Source organism: Taurulus bubalis (genome assembly GCF_910589615.1).
Source record: "Taurulus bubalis genome assembly, chromosome: 7".
Classification (NCBI taxonomy): domain Eukaryota; kingdom Metazoa; phylum Chordata; class Actinopteri; order Perciformes; family Cottidae; genus Taurulus; species Taurulus bubalis.
In genome coordinates, this window is record NC_136595.1 from 9,728,770 (window position 1) to 9,750,278 (window position 21,509).

The window sequence follows — 21,509 nt, forward strand, 5'->3', positions numbered from 1 at the left end:
GCACGGTGGTGGGGTTTACTACTAGAAACGTTGAACGCGCCGCCAGCGGGCACACCGGGACAAACTGAGCACGCAGGAGGACGCACACTGTTCGTATTGTTGCTCTGGATATTATACAGCACCCAGCCGCTCGGATGTGCAATATGACTTTTGAAGAAACCAGTGGAGATAATTCGTCAGAAAGGTGAGCGTTTTACACTTTTTACCCAGTTTTCTTTTTTTTCGCTTTTGCGAACTTGTTTTTCGCGTGAACGTCGCGAGCGGCACTATTTCTTTTAAAACCCGTTGCAAACACCTTCAACAGGACAGTTTAGTCTAACTCTGTAAAGTAAGGTTTCTCCCATACTGACAGTTCTGGTTGTCATTTTGCGAATTATTATGTATATGTTTTACTCTGTTATAACGTTACAGTAACGTTACAGTAACGTTATAACTGCGCTGCGGTCGGTCAAACCACCAGCTAGCTCCGCTAAACGGTGTTCAAGCTAGCGCTCGTTATTTCGGGGTCACATCTGCATTGTGTGTTGCAGAGCACGTTCATATTTTTCTGTCTTTACGTACAACGCGTGGATATGATGATGGGACAACACGGGACACGTTTAGTCAAAATGGCACTTCACCTACTAAGTTGTTTAAGTGCTCGTGAGTGTTTTAATCAATAAATGTATTCTCCCTCAGGATGGAATCGGTGTCTAACGCGCTGGAGGAGGTCCTGAGCTCTGCGTTGCCTCAGGGCTGCACCACCGTGGGCGTCTACGAGGCAGCGAAGTCCCTGAATGCGTGAGTTGACAATAAGATCACTACTGTGGCGTGAGAATCACAAGTTAAGTGAACTCGTCTTCGGTAAAAACACAAGACTTATTTCTTGTCTCGTCTTTTGCCTTCAGGGACCCAGACAACGTGGTGCTGTGTCTGCTGGCCACGGACGACGAGGAGGACGTGGCTCTCCAGATCCACTTCACCTTGATCCAGGCTTTCTGCTGCGAGAATGACATCAACATCCTGCGGGTGAGCAACATGCAGCGTCTGGCAGAAATCCTGGGAGGAGTGAAAGCTGGAGGGGAGCCCACGGACCTGCACTGCGTTCTAGTTACCGTAAGTGTCCTTCACTCGTGTCCATTGTCAGTGCTTGCAGGGACCGTTACCTGCATTGGTTTTGCAAATCAGAATAATTTGCATCTGTTTGCAGACGCTAACGTGCGCTTTGTTCCTCTCTTCTGCAGAATCCCCAGTCGTCACTGTGGAAAGACCCGGCACTGAGCAAAGTGACCAGATTCTGCAGAGAAAGCCGCTGTTTGGACCAGTGGGTGCCCGTTATCAACCTGCCCGACCGATGAAGCGGCTTGGATTAATAATGTATTGTGTGCATTGGGGGAAAAGTAACTGCACAAGGCCTGTGTTAATGTCTGTGTTGGACTCCTTTTGGAAATGCCCTGGAGAGAGAGAGACTGAGACGGGAGGGGCAGGGGGAAAAAAGAACACAAGGAAGCAAAACGTTCCAACAAATTTACCGAGTCAGGGTGAACTTGTGGGCCAAGGAAGAGTGACTCAGCAGTCTGGGTTCCAGGATTTCCAAAGTATGACTGAGCCTTTTCCTGCCAAGAAAGGACGCCTTTACAGGAAACTGATCCTTGTGAGCAGACAACCGCACGTGGTGGTGAGCACAAGCGCAGGACTGGGGGGGGGGAGCAAATACAGAGTCTCCGTTGACAAGACTCCCAAGAACTGGACCGTACTGGAGTGGACCGGTCGGAGCTCTCAGCTCAAAGAATTCCTCATGAAATTTGACCAAATCCAAGCATTTCATTAACAGCACATTTTATTTAATTGTATTTAAGACGTGTCACTTTGATTACTCAAAAGGGAAAGTTTTTCACAGATTACTGTTGTTTTTTAAGGGCAATGCAATGTTTCAACTTGTCCACTAACTGATGTTGTCGTGCATTATTAATTTAATGAATTTATATTTATTGTTCTTGGAATTCTGCCTTGTTACGTTGAATGAAATAAACAAGCAACCAACAGTTCACCGGGTGATTATGCCTCCATGATTTACACGTACTGCAGGTTTAGTGTCCTGAGGAACAGCGTGTGCTTTTTGCACCCACAGCCTGCACATACAAAGCTCAACATGCTGCCCAACTGGTTGTGCTTTTTGCTCTGCAACGTCATCCCACTGGGCTTACTGTAAAAGCAATACCTTCTTTTAAGTACCAAACATACCTCTTTTAGAATAATATGCATTACTGTTTTATGATTATGCATCGATGTGTACATCACCTAAGTGTTGCAGCTGGCTAATTTCATCCGAACCTGGAATATGCATGATATTTGTATTTGTTGATTATATTTGGTCTACGCTGAAAATGCAAGGTAACTTAAGTTGTCAAAAAAATGTAGTGGAGTAAAAAGTGCAGTATTTTCCTCTGAGATGTAGTGGAGTAGAGGTGTCAAGTATCAAGTACCTCATTATTGTAATTGAGCTAGTGTACTGCTTGCTGGAATCTACTACTAGAATCTACTGGAATCTCATGCTGCTGGCATGAGATTCCTTGAAATCAGCTTTGCTCCCGCATTGAAACTCTGCTCAAATTTGGCCCCTTTGCATATATTGAGGATGTAGTTACACTGAGGGGAGGAGAATTCCCGTTGTAGTCGCAATCTGAGTGGGATTGGTCTCAACTTGACGGCTCATTCTTCACAGCCTTCTGCAGCTACGCAATGTGAGCCAAATGTACTGCTGAGAGGATTAAAAATAGCAGAGGAAAGAAAAAAGAAAAAACATATTAAAGACCTGTTTCACACACGTGCAAAAAGAGAAAACCAGAAATTCTTGGTGCTCGTGCACATAGTGGGGAGGGACAAAGCCTTCTACACAGTGGGCTCACAAGACAATGCATGCATGAGTCAGGGCTATTCAGGTCTCCATTGCTAGAGCTGTACAGTGCTTTAGCCCACGTGAATAGAGGCCTTCCCCCTGACCACTGACACACTGACAATAGAGGCACTTGTAATTAACGGGCAGCGTACACGCAGAGAGGCTGACCTGCTGTGGAGATGTCAACCGGGAATACCAAGGGCACAACAACCGTCTCTGGCGGTCCTATCAGGTGCAGCAGATGGGAAAAGAAAAAAAGTGGGTAAAAAAAAACGCAGGAATGACTGGAAGGGAAGAGAGAGTGGCGGGACAGAGTGGCCCGAGGGGGTTTGTATTCAATTGACTGAGGTCGCAGTTTCCGAATGTAATCAAATGCGCACAGGGTAGAAACCGGCAGATCTGCACTTGGCTGAATTGATAATAGAGTCCCAGCGCCAGAGTCTGTGGGCAGAACACCAATGGCACTGAGGTTTTTTGAGGAAGTTGGCAATCAGCCGATCTGAAACAAAGTTAAGTGTGGCATTTGGTTTGTTCCTAGGAAAGTGGAACAATAATACCAGAGCAGAGCAAGGTTAAAATGAGTCACTTTGAGCATTGAAATACACCCCCCCCCACCCCCCTCCGACAGAAGCCTTCCTCTCACACAGGGAAGGGCCTCTAAAAGTAGGTGAGATACTGGAGATACTGAGTTGAACAGCTTATCCCGAAGCTTCCGCTGCACCGACAGGTAACACGATCACTGCTACAAAGCCAGCGCTATCCATCATCTGACTCCAGTGAGGGGAACATCAATGTGGGCCAACGAATATGGCCTGACCTGATTGTGGGTGTCACATCACACCTGAGAGGAGAGGCCGAGGAGGGAGAGAAAGGGCTGCCGGGCGCTCTTGTTGCATAACATACTGGAAAGGGCTCAGGGGCACAAAAAAGAACTGTCACTGGGAAATCAGAGCAAACAAGAATGTTTATGCACTCCTGACCTGATACTGGGGACACTCATGATCATGACACATGGCAACCTGTGACTCCAACGAAGGAATGATAATTGGTTACCACACGGGACCAGCTGACGACTAATAGTGCTAATAAGGGCAAATTAGCTGAAACGGTATCTCCTTCTCACTTTGGGCAGGGGAGTGTCACTACCTGCATAATGCTCACTGTAAATCATGAACACATGCAGAAAGCATGCTGTGTGTAATTGTAGATACTCAGGTTTAGTATCCAGTTTTTCCCGTATGAGCTAATTGAGCTAACCTATAAACAGAACTAAATGCCTTTGAGTTTCATTTTAAAGCAGAACGAGACGAGAACATCGGCTAACAAGAATTGCCAATTGGAGTTGTGTTTCTGTGCACTGGACCAATTTCTCAGTCTAATTTGAGCTCTGTTTTGGTCTCCACCTATATATCTAAATTCTCCACTGCAGTCAGTCAGTTTTCAGCTGTTCTAACCGAAAACAGCTGCTAGAAAATGGGGCTGAGAGCGGTGAGAGTGAACCAAAACAATGCAGTTGTGTGCCGTAAAGGAGCAGGGGAACTGCACAGCTGTGATCAAAACGTAATGGGTTTGTCAATACAAGTGACCACTTTCGCATCACACATGGTCATTTTACCTTTTGTGAAATATAAAAAGTACTGATTAGTGTCGCGTAAATCATACAAATGGCTATTTCACATACAAACTAAAAAACACACGTATACAACACACTCTTATGAAATACATAATCTCATCCAATTATCTTGTTTAGAATCCAAGACTGTCAAAATACCTGCTTTTCATGCAAGCTTTAGTCTTTTTTTTTTTTTTTTTGACATTAGTTGAAAAAAACGTAACCGTATATATAAACGACTTGTTTTTCATGTGTTTATTTGCATTTACCACAAACAGGTAAAGAACCGGAACATGACATACAGTAAGCTGTCATCTACACAGACCAGGTGTGAAAAAAACACATACATATTGTATTTATACTAAAAAACACAAATTCATACTCACGAGTAAAAACCAACCAAAGACATCATTAACCAAAAACTACCACATTCAGTTTTAATTTTAAAAAGTTGAAATAAAGTCGCATAACAGCAAATCCAGACTGAGGTTTGACTGAATCACTACAATTATATCAAGTACATTAAACAGCTAAAGCAAGCACATACTGTGGTTATTGCGCTACAATATATACGGACGTATGAGATATATCTGGAAGAAAATATACTTATTAATAGTATGTTTCTTTTCTGCCAAAGATACCCCTAAATGCTACACACTGTTCCTTCAATGCAATTATTGAACATGAGTCATTTTGAAATATGTCGTCGTACAATAAAAGCCTCCAGTAAGATATACTCCCTTCACTAATGGAGCTTGCTTATTCACAGTTGAAAACAACAGCACTTATGTGACTAAAAGGTAGTTGAAAGGTTGAAGCATGATCACTTCATCATAAGGCCCCGGCTGGTAATGTTTTGCATGAGCACCAACACACAAAAGACACAATGTCCCAGCTATAAAACTGAAAACAAAGAGCACATCTTAGAGCAGTTGTAAACAAGGAATGTTTGAAACTCAAAGAGTAAAACAGTCATCTGGTGTTAACAGCTTTCTAAGTGGCTGAATAGTGCAGCTGTCAGCCTCGGCTCTGCAGACGGAGCACAGGGACACTAAATAGCTGGATCTGATAGGATGGCACTGAGTGGTCTTGAATCCTTCTTTTCAGCAATGATGCAATCAGAATGGAATATATAAATAAGGAATACCAAAAAGGTCAGGCACAAGGTGCAGCGATCTGAAAAGATGATATCGGTACTTTTATTTGTACATATTACATTTTTAGAAATAGTTGGATTGAGTTGTACATTATAAGGCAAATACAAAAAAAGAGGAAAGAATTTGACTTGTTGAGATCATTTCTCCCTCTGGTATTAAAACCACAATAATAATTTAGATGTCACAAAAATTATATTCAATAGCTTTGCATTGGATTCAATTGTTGTGATCATTAAAAAAGTATGTTGTGTAAAAATAATTCAAAGTAACTCGAATGAACAACTGAGTTCTGGAGCTACACTGTAAGTGAACTCTGTATCCTAACGCTGGCAAAAGCAATTCTCTATATCTTAAAAATAAACATCCAATCAACATTTTAAGTGATAGGTTTGTCTCTGGAAAAAGTTGAATTATACATTTGATTGCTCTGTCTGTGCTCAAATTAAAAAAAGAGAACAATGTAATGGTCAATTTTTAAAGACTATTATGATTGTGACTAGATGACAAAAAATAAAGCAAGAGCGGTGCATTAGTGGACCTCCGCTCTTTTCTCTTCTCTTCCTGTGATGGACGGCTCAGTTTCCTCGTCCGCCGACAGCACATCATTATCAGGAGCACACAACCTACAACAACTGGATCCGGAAGCAGGTCTGATGTGAGTAAGAGGTGAAAGCTTGAATCTGATTGGACCGGTGGTTGAGGAGGCTTGTTTATGTGCACTGTGATAATTAGAGAGTCATGGTCCGTGGCACCGCTCTTCTCAGGCTTTAGCTTCAGACTTCCACTGGTTCTTTGGTATAACTGTATACATTTTTATTTTTTAGCATTGTACATTTCTGTAAACCACGGGATACGTTGAACGTGGACATTTTTAGCATTTTGTTGGACGTTGTTCCATTTGTAGAAAGTCAGCCAAAGGGTGGTTGTCATTTATTCATGGTAGTTTTTGTTATGGTTATTATTTTAACACAAACAATTATTTTTGTTGTTGCCTAATGCTAACCAATTATTTGTGGCATTGTGCGTTTCTGCAAGCGTGATTCGAGGCCGATATGAAACGAATACTTACGAAACATATTTTTTGGTTCAGAAACGTCGACCTTTGTGTCTGTATCCCGTGGTTTGCAGAAACGTACAATGCCAAAAATGTTTCTGCTGACTGGGTTTGTAACTGGGATCTGACAGCAAAGCAGAGAAGAAATACATTCCTCGAACTGCATGTGTAAAGATATGGGGGCGGGGGTTGCACTGACCTTAAGATAAGTCGTGAACAGTGTTACTAACATCTTTTTCTTTCCACATAAGAATCAAAAAGGAAAGCAACACAAGTTCAGTTGTTCCCCTACAAGACAGTGCAAGGCTTCTTGTCCTTGAAAGGGTTTTCTGAAGCGGCGATGCCCATGAGCAGCGGGTCATTCTTGGCGTGTTCTCCACAGTAATGCATCAGGTCTGATGAAGCCTTGGACACCTGGGAAAAGAAAAAAAAAAGTCAGTCCACACGCTCATCTACCTTGATATACAGAAGTAGAAGCAGGACACTCAGAGCAGTGTGAGGGACTGTGTGAATATAAAGGCACCTTTATCCTCTCCATGCTGGCCTCTATCCTCAGCTGCTGCACCGTCCGTCTGGCCTGAGCTATGCGACTGGCACTGTGCATTTTTGATGACATCGCAGCCTTTGGACAGCTGTACTCAAACCTGGTTTAGAACACACACAAAAATATACACACTTGCTCATACATACATATATTAGTGTGTGGGGATGCAGTTGGTTTCTGCACAAAGGAAACCAACAAAGCCACAATCCTGGCAACATTGCTGCTGAGGCTATCACTGTCTTTACACAATGTGAACTAAATCTATTACTCTTATCAGCAACTAAGTTAATTTACTTACAATCAGTGTTCTTATTGGTGTGTTATTGGTTACTAATAACTCTACTATTCAAGATCTGTTTTTACATATAGCTCAAAAGCGGTTTGTAATTCATCCCATTTGAAACGTGCATCGTACCAGTTCTGGCTAGTGGATGGTGGTACACATAGGATATCTCAGGTTATGTTATTTTTAGAACATTTATGGTAGTTACAAGATATTTATGAGAGATTATTTCTAAATCCATTAAACTTTATGAGTATGAAATGTGTTCTCGGCGATAAAGTTGAGTTGCTTTGAGCTAAATGCTAACATCAGCATGCTAACATCAGCATGCTAACATCAGCATGCTAACATCAGCTAACATCATCATGCTAACATGCTTAAAGTGACAATAATACGTTGTGATGTTTAGCAGATAATGTTTACCATTGTAAACACTATTTACTAATTATCACCGAAGACAAAGCACAGTTGGCAGTGGGACTGATATTGGAAAAGAATTGGACAAATAAAAAAATTGACATGATGGTGCTGGATGACAAATCAAAGCATTACCAAATGATATCATCCTGTGAAGGGCATTTTTGTGCCAATCTATCGAGACATTTCACAGCGTAATTGAAAACTTTGACCAGCTGGCGATGCTCGAGGAAAAGTAAGGGAATCACTTGCGTCAATAGAAGTAATCCTCTTGGAACCATATGTATTTTCAGTCTGGATCAAAATGTTGGACCAACATGGCCATTAAAAATGATCACAGCTGCTTCTTAGGTTGCAGCACTTAGTTTGGTAACTGAGCGGCTTTGCAAAATGTTGCAGAAATGACAGGTAGAGAAGTTACTAAGTCTTTCCTGCACAAATTGTCTCTGGCTGTGCAACTTCCCAGAAGTGTCAGACAGTTGACTTTCTGCAATTGATTCAATGTGCGTAAAATCCTGTTTCACAATCCTCACTTCCAGGACGCAATTGTTTGCTTTTACTGGCTCATTACGTCAATCCCTGAATCACTTGAAGTGAAAGCTGCTTCATCGTCTACCTTTTGCCCTGGCTCCAGAGCATAAAGGGCATGTTGTTTCTTTTCTGTTTTTTTTTTTTTTATTAAAAGAAAATCATTGCAGAGGAACTGCCTCTCATAAAAGAAGAAGACTGTGTGCTCAATTTAAAGGAGAACACAGTGCATAATACTGTTAAGCAATTAAAGAGAAGTTCTCTGCGTACCCAGCAATGATAACATGTTCCTGGAACGAAAAAACAGTGTGTGACTGAAAAACACAATATTTGAAATGTGGTGTCGTTAATGTCTGCTCTGGGCTTTTGGTCTTTACAGAGGAGGGGGACACGCTGGAGCGGAAGGCAGATGAAACATGGACTACAGAGGGGAGACAAGACCATGCATCCCTCAAACCCCCACCCCCACCACCCACTCCCTTCCGCTTCCTGCACAGGAAGCGGTATCGCCAGATACCCTCTAAAGTATAAATGATTAAATATGGGGAGGATGCTTTAAAAATAGAAGCTACACAAAGGGGCCGGTAACTAGGGAAACATAAAGCATGGCTGCTGAGGGACCATTAAAGCTTTCCCAAAGAGCACATGGCATTGGAATCTCAATTGTACTTTTAGTCTATACAAGCTGCTCCCATTGTTTTTGCTTTCTTGACCCGTGCGCTCATTGTTCCAGGGAACTTAACACTCCATGTCGTGGCTCTCTCGTCAACACAGCTGTAGTATTCAAGCCCTCAGCTGCAGCGGCAAGGCGTGAGTGTACACAGGGAAAGGGAGAGCTGCGTCACAGAGGTGTGGAGGGGGGCTGGCCCTGTCCTTTTCCAAAGAAACTCTTTGCTGACAGTAGGATGAGGAAATTCATACCACTGTTGTGTCTGTAGGCAGTCAGTTAGCTTAGCATAAAGAATGGAAGCAGGGGGAAACAGCTAGCCTGGCTCTGCCCAAAGGTGAAAGAAAGACATCTGCCTTCCAGCAGCTCAAAAGCTCACTAATTAACACGTTATTTCTCATTTGTTAAATCCCTGCAAAAAAAAAGCCTAGCTAATTTGGCTAGCTGTTAACCCACATTTGCAGTCTGCAAAGCTAGGCCAACATACCTGGTTGTATCAATCTTCTCATATAACGCTTTGCATGAAAGCAAAATAGCGTATTTCCCAAGATTCCCATTCATGCTGAAAAACCACGACTACAATGCATTGTGACAAACTCTTTCGACAAGGAAAACTCGTAAGTTTGGAGCACAGCATCTACATGCAAAAGCTGAAGCTGCACAAATAAAAATATGAACATGTTTTAAAATACTACCTCATTGCCATTTTAATTTATTTTAGAATAAAGACCTCAGTCAAACAAATGCATGAGTGAAAGGAGTCCTGAATCAGGGAAATCTGCAAACTCTAGGTGTGTAAATCTTTGTATGCCGAACCTTAAAAATCCCTCGGGCCAAAAGAATGTCAGCAATGTTTCAGCTGTGGCGTGCCCGTCTGCAGCCAGCGTGTGTACTTATGTGTGGTAAATGTAAGCATGTGGCACACTCAAAGCATTGATAGAGACATATTTGAAGTCTTACAGCAGAGTGATCTCTTTGATGTGGCTGTGGGGCTTTGCACAGGTGGCCTCCCGGCGTGCCAACAGAAAGTTGTGCAGAGTTTATGAGGGCAGCTTTTGCCCAGTTAGTGAGAATGTGTTGCAACTGCTGCCCCAACAAATATATTAAGAAGTTACACCAGATTAAAACCAACAGCAGAACTGGACTAAATGTGTATTTGTGTACTAGACAGCAGGAGAATACTCAAACGCATAAATGGGAACATAATTTACTAAATGAACATCATGCAGTATTGAAGAAGACTTGAAACTACAGATTAAAACCATGAACTCATGTTTAAAATGTTTACTGAGGGACTAAATCAAGTGAGAAGTATAGAATCATTTATATAACCAGACTTATTTTCGCAACCAGATGAGTTGCCCCCTGCTGGCAATTAAACATAATGCATGTGTAGGGCCCAAACTAAACTTCAGACAAAGATAGTTTAGTTGGTTCACCAAGATTGCAGAAGCCTCATATTATCTTTGGCTCAACAGTTTAATGTAATTTGCACAGAGCCAGGACCGACCAGGAACAAAACATATTTAAATTGACATGTTTGTGACAGCCTTGAAAAAAGATTTTAAAAAAAGATGTATTGAACTGTATTCCACTATTACTACCTAACCTATCGCCTTAATAATAAACTTTAATAGCTCCGGGCAGTTATTACATTTCCTGTATAATAAAAGTGAATACAAACAAACGTAGGTGAGTTTTGTTTACAGATTACAGCGGTGTTAAATAGTGTCTGATAAACAGAAGGCAGGGGGAGCGCTGTGGCCTAAATGATTAGTTATCAGCTGTCCAGTTCCAAAAATGTTGGTCCATGGGACACTGAGCAGCCCCATTATCTGTCTGTTGCACTGCTAAACTGCCTGGCAACGACACCGGCAGGCTCCACAGCCAGCTCCCGCATGGGGCTGGGATCTGTGGCCGCCTCTGCAATAAGCTCTGAGGCTTAAGCACATTTAAGAGGTGCGGTGACAATGCAGACAGGCTATCAGTGTTGTGCCACACACACGATGGTCATCTGGCCTTGTGTGGAACGCGGGCACCGGGACAGGGGTCCAGAGCTTTTACAAGTTTAACTGCGCCCTCATGAGCGCTAATCTCAGACAGCCTGATGCTATCTGGGAGCCAGACTGTCCAGTCAGGCGTGCAGAGGAAAGAGACAGAGGCCTCCCAAAAGAGAAACAAACACGCAGCGTCGCTTCGGAGTTAGACGGAGACAAACTGCATGACTAACGGCGAAACATTCCAATCTGCAGGGAACACCGTCGATTATCGAGGCGTCCTGGGTGTTGTTCAAAAGGCTTTGAAAGGCCTACTGTGTGAAGACGGCCGGCTTGAAAAGCCACCCAGGAGGCGTTGGTGTAGACTAAAGCAGGAGACGAGGGTTCCAAGCCGTTGAGTCACAGGTTGCGAGTTTCTCTCTGGGCTCCAGCGAACACCTTTTCCCTGAGCACTGCTGCAGCATGCATGACCTTTCCCGAAGGTGAGGTCGGCTGTGGGACAACAGATTCTCACTCCGGTTTCTGTCGCCCTCTCTTTCCTTCCCACCTGGGCCCCATGTGCGGAGAAACAGGTTCCTTTGAGCGTGTGTGTGTGTGTGTGGGGTGTGAGTGTGTGTGTGTGTGTGTGTGTGTGTGTGTGTGTGTGTGTGTGTGTGTGTTTGCGTCCGGTGGCACAACTTGCAGACACTTGTAGTCGTTTAAAAAGTTCAAAGGTTTGAGTAATGTGCCTCAGATTCCCTGAGAAATAGCTTCATCACACACCGTGCAGAGAGGTATAGTGAATAACATCTATGGATTAGGGCTCTCTTTGAAGTTTTTCTTTAATGTGCTTGGAAGTCAATGGAAGACGAGCATGCAGCTAAAACGCCTTGATCCAGGTGCTATTCTTTTCTTCTACACATCATCATCATGCATGCATGAGTTTCTAACCTGCTCGGCTTTGATTGTTTTCCAAAAAATATAGAATGAAAATAACAACCTGTTCGAGAGGAGAAATGAAAAGCTGACACACAAAGAAAATACCCCTCAATGTCTGGAGTTAAATCTGGTAGGACAGATGCACCGTAATGAGCCACCATGCAGCTGCTTTTATTAATGAAGACGCGCTGCCCTACAGATACATGAGGGTGGAGGTTAACATGCAAACCTGCGTACTGGAAATTAGATTTCTTACACAGATTCATGCCCCCCCCCCCCCCCCCTCCCTAGGATGACGTGTCTTGCAACCATATTTGATTGATACTTTGAGACTACTCCTTTAGCACATTTCTTCAGGACTGTAGTGAGAGGATGAAAGGCCAAGCTTCATCACCACACGCACGGTGCGCTGTGTATTTTGCAAAACAAAACAAACAGAATAAAGTGGATTAAGATTATATACAAAGTTTTGGAAATGAAGCAGGATATCCTGTCCAAACAATATCTAAAGGAGGAACACCCTTTCTACTAAAAGCAATTATACCGCTACCGCCACATTGCAGACATTCCACTGCATGGTACGGCCCGGCTCATTTTTTGGTACCAAGTAGTTTTCTCAAGTTCGTTTTTCCACTGCAGACAGTGTAGGTGGGGTTCTACCTACACTGAAGGAGACACAGTAGTAGAGCAGTCATAGACCCTGCAGGGTGATCCTTCAATCAGAGGATCGGCTGTTCGATCCCCGGCTCCGCTAGTCCAATGCCGATGTGTCATTGGGCAAGACACTTAACCCAAAATTGCTCCCGCAGACTGTGCATGAATGGGTACACGTGGTCAGTTAGAGTCCTGATAGGCAGGTGGCACCTTGCATGGCAGTGGCACCCTGCCATCAGTGTATGAACGTGTGAATGATGACAGGTAGTGTTAAAGCGCTGTACAAAAAGTGTGGCCACTATCGATCGTAGGCAGGCCCGGGATGGGTAATCGGGAGAATCGGGAGAGTTCCCGGTGGGCCGCTTCACTTCTGGGCCGGTCGAGAATTTTATTTGTTGACATTTGTCACGTTAGTCCATCTTCTCTTAAAGTGGGCTACACACGTTCCTCATTCTGACACCGCAGCCTCTGCATGGGTTGTACCATGAGAGGAAATTCACCCCTCCCAAATAGAGTTGGTTCGGTCCGTAGCCCGTCTTTTCCAAAAAGTTTTCTCAGATAGGCTACCGATAGTTGGGCCGGCCCGACCGCAACGATACGCGTCAGGGAAGATGGACGGGAAGAGGATAAACACAAGTGGCAACTGGTAAAGAGAGACAAAGGCCTAATGATTAGCAATGTAACTATTCGGCTAACGTTGTAGCCTTGATTAATATCCTTGTAGCGTTGTCAACCTATTCCCAAGCAAAATATTAAATTAAAATAAAATATTAGCCTTTTTATATCACCCAAAATATGGCGTTCCATAGACTTTGCAAATATTATAAGAAATATAAGACAGTCTCCTGCTGAAAATGATGAGCCCGACATTTGCAATGAGGAGGCCATGACTACAGGGACAGGTAGAGAGGATAACAGAGGAAACAATATGAATTAAAGTTATATATTGTAAGAAAGAACAGTATATGACAGTACTTGATGAACCAATTTGCATTGTTTGCTCAGAAGTTGGTGTAGTAAAGGAGTAAATCACCACTATATAATACTCATGCAGAAAAATGATAATGATCATGACAATGATGGCCCCTATGAGGTCTCACTCCATCAAATCTGGCCTACTGCCTAATTCATGTTAATGTGCACAGAAAAGGAAATCCTCATGCAACGACACAGTTATAGATACAGTGGCTGAAACCAGTGCACTGCTTAGGCAGTTAATGATGCTGTAGATGCTGTTGGTGCTATTCACAATGTAACTGTATACTGTACTGTGAGTTGAACTGTAAACATTAGTTCAATATACCTCTTTGTTGAAGAGTGGGATACGTTTCAAATGTTTTATTTATTTATTTCTGCTGTTGTTAATTTATCAACCTATCCTTGTGGAATAGTGGAATGTTTTTTGTTAACTTCTCATCTTAAGTGGATTATTATTGTTGTATTTAACCTTTACATTATTTGTTGGACCATGGTATTAATAAAAAAAAAAACTACAGGATAGTAAGAGCTGAACTGTTGCTTCATTTATCCAATTTCCACTACCATGGAAAAAGTGGGCCGGTCTTGAGCCTGAAATTCCCGAGCTAAAAAGTGGCCCCACTCCGGCCCTGATCGTAGGTGTCCACAACTTTTGACAATGGTATACCAAACGGTTGAAAGCGGGTCGAGCTGTGCCGTAGCATGCTGTGGAAATTAGGCACACGTCTAAAAACATTTCAGACTAAACATTGGCTAATTTCACAGGGATGCGGCTTGCACAAGGTCCTGCGTCCTAAAAAGGTGAACAGTGTTGCTCTTTGTTAGACCCTTGGTCCAATTATGCCAGCTAGCGCGCTTTTTTTTCTTCTATCTTTTTCCAGACTGTATTATCTTCACTTAGATATTGGAAACACCCACTATCTCTGCTGTTACCGCAAAAAAATCCTCTGAAGACAAAAAAAGACTGTCTCGGCTCCAGTGGAACGGCGCACTTGGCTCCAAGAAAGAGCCCTCAGGGCGCAGCTGAGTTAGTTAATGAACCCTTAGTCAGCCCTGTCTGCTCACTGATCCGGATCTGTGTCAGCCGCCTGTCTTCGCCTTATCTTGCAGTACACAGTCTCTCAAAGACAATAGAGTCACACAGAGTGGCTGCATGGACAGAGAGCTGGAGACATGCTTTTGTGGTTTTGGTAAAAACCAGTCGCAAACTTGATGGATCCTACATTGTGTCCTCTACCAAGTGAGAGATTGTGTGTTGCAGTGTGTGCAGCCGCGATATCTTTTGTGTGCTCGGTGGGCCGGGCTGCTATTTCCTGTTGAGTGGGAGAGAATGTTTTATGCCGTTGATATATCTGCGCAAATGCACAGAACAGTCTCCACCCTATCATGGGAGAAAAACTCCCACCAACAACAACACACAAAAAAAAACCCGCTCTCAGACCCGCTTTCGCTGAAATCCCCCAAGGAGGAAAAAAAAAAAGAATCCACACTCTCCCACCAATACTTCCTGGAGCCCGCGGCAGTCCTGGATCTGCACGGGTCTCCCCGACAACTGAGCTTTGTCTAGACAGAAACCAATGCTCCGCTCACCGGATAGGAATTCAGTAAAACCCACAGCTCCTCATTCTCACACCACCTTTAGCCCGCCGCTCTCACACGGCACCAAACAACCAAATCACAGCCCTTATCGTGACAATAACCCAGCGATTACATGCACCACCCTGCCATTCATGAAAATAACAGAAATTGGTGCATTTTGCCCAACAAAGTGCGTTCTGTGCAGAATAATTAGCACTTTTTTTTTGTTATGTAAAAAAAAGGGTGCAGAAACAGGCTTTAACTGCAACACAAGCTGATCAAGTTCAGCTTGCTTCATGTCAAGTTTCAAAACTAGTAATATGGGATGCAAACCACGCAGTGTGAAGGGCATGGAGAACTGAATGAAGTCAACCAAAGAGGGTTTTCTTTTTTTTGTCATGGCCAATTGCACAAGCATAAACACCAGCAGCTCTTCCCCCTGAAGCCTTACAGTTACACACAGAGCTGTGTTACCATCACCGAGCCCCTTTCACCTTTTCCCCACTTCCCCACACGCCTAACTGACAAACACTGCACAAAGGCATCACTTTACATGCATGCTAAGGTTTCTTTGTGTTCGTACTTTTATGGATTATGTCTCAAAGAAAGGTTTAGTCATCATGGTACTGACTGCTTCGGTGTAAGGTTTCTCCAAACATCCTAGTAATTTTGTCCTGCACCAGTCCCACAACACTGTTTTAGGTTTACTGTAATAGAGAAAAATATGACTTTTCTTGCAGGGATGACAGCTACTCTGTCAAATATGTTATGGTCATTCTCTGAGTAAACACATTTCTGGCAACTATTGCATTTTTACTTGGAGATTAAATGCTTCACACTTAAAGTAAAGTAAAGACGTGCTTCACACTCAAAGTAACCTTGCAGAATGTTTGCCTAAATCCGAGTAGTTGTTCCCTTTTCTACCCTTATTTCTAGTAAGAATTTATTAAAAAAAGAATTAAAAAAAACATCCCACATGACTTGTGGATAAAAGAATGAATGAACTTTCTGGGCTCTGAAAAATCAGAAATACCACGTGGGGCGCTGCATCAACACAATAAGGCACGGACTACATGGCTACGGAGAGTGAGGGGCGGCTTCTTCACTGCTGCCACCTGACTGCTTATCGTGACGAACAGAAGACAGAGAGTGAAACAGAATAAGGGGAGGGCTGGGAAAAGAAAAACACAGCCTCCTGACCTCAGGAACAGGAATGAGTCTCCCACCTCCCACCCTCTCTTCTCTTTCCTGTGAACTTTGGAGCACCCCAGAGCTGAGTGAGCAATATACTGCACATAATGAGCAGCCGTTGGGGAGGCGGAGGAGAGGGCTTTGGACGTTGGAGCCGCTGGGGTGGACGCCGTGCCCAGAGTCTTCTTAGGGTGTCTCCACAAGTGGCTGCAGGTTTCGTCTCTCATGATCTCCCTGTTGGGAGGCCACCTGTTTGTGAGCCTGCAGTCTTGACACATTAGTAATCTGCCCTTTGTACCTACACATGACTATCAGAGAGTTTGCATAAAGTGAGATAGAGGCAAATGAAACCGGTATTATTAACTGAAAAGGAATCCCAGGCATCCACCTCACCCAGGTCTGCACAAGGTTCACTGCTGGCAGAGTTCACATGTTTTAGAGTGAGCACGTGGGAACGTTTCACGTGTTCTCCTGCTGAATGCAATCTTTATTTTCAGTATGGAATTTGGAAAATGCCTGCATTTCACAATTACTGGTACGAAGGTGTTGTTTTTTGGTGGGGGAAGCATCACAACCGGGAATTAGTTGTTTTGCAATTTACTGGAAATTGCACATTGAACTGGTCTGAAAAACATCTGCAATCATATTCCACTGAAAGTTTGAGCACCAAACAAGAACTGAAAATAAATGTAAGTAGACAATGAAGGGTCTGAATAAACTTTGTCATGCACCTCTCCATCTCCCCTTGTTTCCTGTCTGCCTCTATACTGTCATCTGTCCAATGAGGGCAAAAACGCCTCAAGGTAAAATCATAGTATTTTATATATGTATAACAGTATAAGCTATTCAATCATTTTTACTTTACTGAAATAACATTAGAAATGCATGTAATGCAGTATATTTCTTGTATTTAAACCTGCAATAAGAGATGGTTGGGCCACTGAAATTACGTCGTTATGGAGCAACATCATCATTCATCTGGAATTGTGTTCCTGGCCGCCTGACGAATGCAAGGTGCAATACACTCTCTTTTAGCCTTCTGCGGCCGCTATAGGTAAGGTCGGGAGATTTGAGTACATCGTTTTTTAGGAAATGAAACATAAAAGATGTTTCATTATGTGGCAAAGGGAAGAGACACCATCAAACTACACAACAACACAGTTCCTCATATCCTGCATCACGGTGAAGCTCTGCAAAGGAAAAGGACGAGATGGAGTATCTGGCTTTCCTGAGGGACTCTAGTGCGTGCGTGTGTTCAGTGTAGACCACCGTGCAAAGACAGATTCCATCTTCAACCGGGTGTGGCATTGTGGTACAAAAAGCTAAGTGTGTTTGTCCGTTCTCATGCAGACACTCGTGTACACATGCGCGCGTTTAGCTCACGTATGCAGAACGTCTCAGCAGCCCATGAGTTCCGACACATGTTCATGACAGCTGTTAAGATGTGAAAAAAAGGAACACAAATATACATTTGCAGAGAGGGAATGCGTTTCTTATATATATATTTTTAAAAAAAGGCCTGCATGCAAAACAGCTACTTTTGATTGGGCACAAGGGAGTGAGAACATTTACGTCGCCATGAGGTCACAAAGACCTAGACTAGTCTGCTCCTTAATAAGGGGGGGGGGGGGGGGGGGGGGATTTAATGGAATGTTAACCTGCTTACTGGCCAAAATGAGCACCTCGCCTTCCAAAACCAAAGTTTGCATTACCTCAGTCAACAACCCACACGGTATCGTGCTCAGACCGAGTCCGGTGCAGAGGGTTCAAATGATGACAGGGCCTTTTTCAGCCGTGCGTTTTGGAGCTTTATAATGCTGTATTCATTCAAAGCAGCGGACCAGGATCTCACAGGGAAAGTATGCGAGCGCCGGTTGCAGCGGTTTGTTTTCAGAACAGTGTAACTCCAATGGAACGCGGGCTGCAATGCCGAGCTGCGCGCCGCCCCGCTTCAACCCCTAATGAACATCAATCAAAGGCGCATTCTCACAGCGGCACAGACCTCCAAGTGTATACTTTCAAGGCATTGCAATTAAAAGCAACTTATTTCTGGAACTGGAAAATATTTCCCTTGCCACTGTCTGGTGGAGGAAAATGTCTTTGAGAAAAGAAAAAAAAGAAAAAAAATCAAAGCAGAAAGGAGCGGCTTGTGGAAAAGAATCCCAGGCATGCAACCAGTGGCTGGGCAGATTTTTTTCTGGGCAGGGTGACATCCTGGATTGCTGCGTGGTCTTCCTCTCTTAACTGCCAGACCCTTATGTTTGTTAACTGGAAGCCGACATTCCCTGGACGGCTCCCGCAGCAGAGATCAGGGTGGCTAGAATTCTTGTCTGGCAGACACGTGGGCCGTGGCACAGGAGCGTCTCAAAGTAGACACAGCGGCAGTGTTTATTGTCTAGAGTAGACCCTGCTGCCATGAGCGTAGAGAGCAGAAGACACACTGTTGCTATGCAGAGGCACTTTCCTCGCAAAGACCTTCAATGCATCAGCATGTAGAATTACACATAGGGCACCGAGACCAGATTTAAAGTCTGCAGCCATGATTGAGGCGCTGTGAGGCTGTGCTTTGGGGTATCCGCTAATGAAGCATTGCTAGCATACCGTTGTCGCCTTATTTAGCCACCTGTTCACAATTGCCTTTTTTTAAAGATGCATAAATGCTTCAAAAGTCAAGAGAGAGGTATTTACAGAGGTATGTTGTATTTTTGAACAGAACATAAAGGTGTCTCGTGCTTATGTTAATCACATACCTTATTTTAGGCGTCTAACCAAAAGCCACTTAAGAGAAACACATTGACTTTGAGACGAAAATCGGAATGTGCAAAGAAAGTGCTGACTCATTTTCAGGTTAAAGGACTCATCCCTGCAGCACTTCATGCTAACTTGCTGATGTTCAGCAGGTATAATGTTTACCACGTCAACGTGTCCTCTTACAACAGTTTGTGTGACATCTTATGAAACGTTAGTGCGTTTTCCCACGGATGTCCAGCAACACGAGCGATCAGCACGCCTGCGCTAGACCCTGCAGTGTTTAGGCAATAGGTCCAATCCTGAACTTGGTTCGGATTAGGAAAAGATCGTGGCTTGGTTTTAAATAACGATGGAAATGGCATTACTTAAGAACGGAAGATACGTAGTAAATGAGTGACGTTACTGAAGTACGGAAGTTTGAGACAAATACCACCCGATGCCGACTTTGTCGCTCTTTGTACTACGGCACCTGTCCTGGCTCAGGATTACATACAAATTCGTCGTGTTGGTTTGTATTATATGCAAATTATAGTGCATTTGTTTTCGTATAGCTACGAAAACAGTGTATGAACACAGCCTGACCATGTTCACCATTTTTGTTTTGCGTGGTAACATACTCACATGTTGGCAGGTCAACGCAGTTCTCAATCCCGATGCTTCAAATAACCCAACATCCCATGTGGACGGAAGTTTATTTGGAAAATAAATACGTATTAGTGTGAGAACGCGTTGGGCAGGCAGTTCCTATCCATGGAAACGGGATCTGCAGTGACCTAGTTGAGTGGGCTGATAATATGTCACAGGAGGAACAAGGAGGTGTGTGTGGAGGGGTGGGGGGGGGGACATGGTAATTACACATCTGAAACTACAGCAATAATTCATTCACGCTAATGGTTTTGTTGAGGCACACTGCTGGCCCGGGGGTGGACACTCTGTTTTCTTCACACGGGAAATGTTCCTGTGCTAATAAACCACATAATACTGCATTGTTTTTAAGTTTTAATTTAAAGCATATGGTTTACATTGTAAATATTTTCCCAGGTGAACGAGAGAAGGAGTAGAATTCGGTGGCTGATGGAGCTCCAGCTGCACACGGGTGATACTTTCTGTGCCCCGTGGGCAAAAAACACAACGAGGATGTTTGTCCTACTTCAAAGCCAACATGTGTCCGCGTTACAGCCGCGCAGATAGGGCCGCCTATCTCAAGAGGTATCTGCATGCATCCAGGCCACCCAGTGCAACACTGATCCTGCCGTGAATTCCCCAAAATTAGAGGTGCCCGTACATAACATAAATAACACTAAGAACGTAAATCTCTGGAAGTCGGAGATTTATTTTTACAAGCAACAAAGAGGTACACTGCAGATCCTGAGACCAAGAAAGCTGCTAAGGACGGCGCACACGAGAAAGAAAAGGAAAAAAAAAAGGTCTTGAACGTATTGAGTTATGCTTCTCACAGATCAAAGAGGGTTTTTTTCTGTTTTCTTTCTTCCGCTTCCTTGAAAGAATTGAAGCGGGACATGTGTGGCATGAGGAAAACAATCAGTTTTACGTGCAGACTTATGAGCTGTTTCCATCCGTGAGTGCAGACTGCACCAGCTGGCCTGCTGGTCAGGGATGCAAGTCATCAGAGCCGGTTGATCAAATGAGTATTCACCACATTGCTTCCTGCACATGGAAGAGCCACTCCCCGCCTCTTCCCTTAGCTAACCAACATGAGTAGGAGTGTGTATATGCCTGTGTGGAGGAAGAGGGGGGGTGCTGTTCAGGAAGCGGACGAAGTGCAACCGAGCAAAAGGAAGGAATATGCCCATATATGAGCAGACGCTTATGAAACAGGATGGAGTGCATGCCTCGAAGAGGCCTGGGATCTCGCATGGGTGCGACAGTGGTGCAGGAGATGTGTAAACCTCCTCCTGCTCGTATGAACACGCGCCCAAAAACTCAATGGTCACACCGAGCCCCAAGACTTTCATTCAACCTGTGACTTCAGTACACATCCTTTACCCGGAGCGGTTATTGCGACGATTGCGAACAAACGGTCAGGTGTCGCAAAGATGAACTTCGTGCCGCAAAATGCATGCTGCAGCTATAGTTTCCGGTTCCGTTTGCAGAACAGGCCGACGTCCGCCAGCCAATTAGCGACACACCTGCACTCTGGCAAAAAAAAGAAAGAGCCTTTGTTTAACACATGCACATCATCTGGGGCACTTTTTCCACACTAACACTTAATCTTAAGGGGTGCTCATGTTTACGGTTGTTAACATGTAGTTATGTGACTGACCTATACTGCTAACTATGG

The 21,509-nt window shown here is 43.8% G+C and overlaps 2 protein-coding genes across 2 annotated transcripts; one reads left to right on the forward strand and one right to left on the reverse strand.

Annotated features, from left to right (window-relative positions):
* Positions 1-60: 60 nt before the first annotated feature.
* Positions 61-2,013, forward strand: gadd45ab (growth arrest and DNA-damage-inducible, alpha, b). Its single transcript, XM_079220472.1, has 4 exons — positions 61-184; positions 679-780; positions 888-1,095; positions 1,224-2,013. Exons 1-4 carry the CDS (start codon positions 135-137, stop codon positions 1,335-1,337), a joined length of 474 nt encoding a protein of 157 aa, XP_079076598.1. The 5' UTR covers positions 61-134; the 3' UTR covers positions 1,338-2,013.
* Positions 2,014-6,989: 4,976 nt separating this feature from the next.
* On the reverse strand, positions 6,990-7,317 carry gng12b (guanine nucleotide binding protein (G protein), gamma 12b; the record flags this gene model as incomplete). Its single annotated transcript, XM_079221316.1, has 2 exons — positions 6,990-7,115; positions 7,225-7,317. The coding sequence occupies 2 exons, from the start codon at positions 7,315-7,317 to the stop codon at positions 6,990-6,992; spliced, it is 219 nt and encodes a 72-aa protein (XP_079077442.1).
* Positions 7,318-21,509: the final 14,192 nt, after the last annotated feature.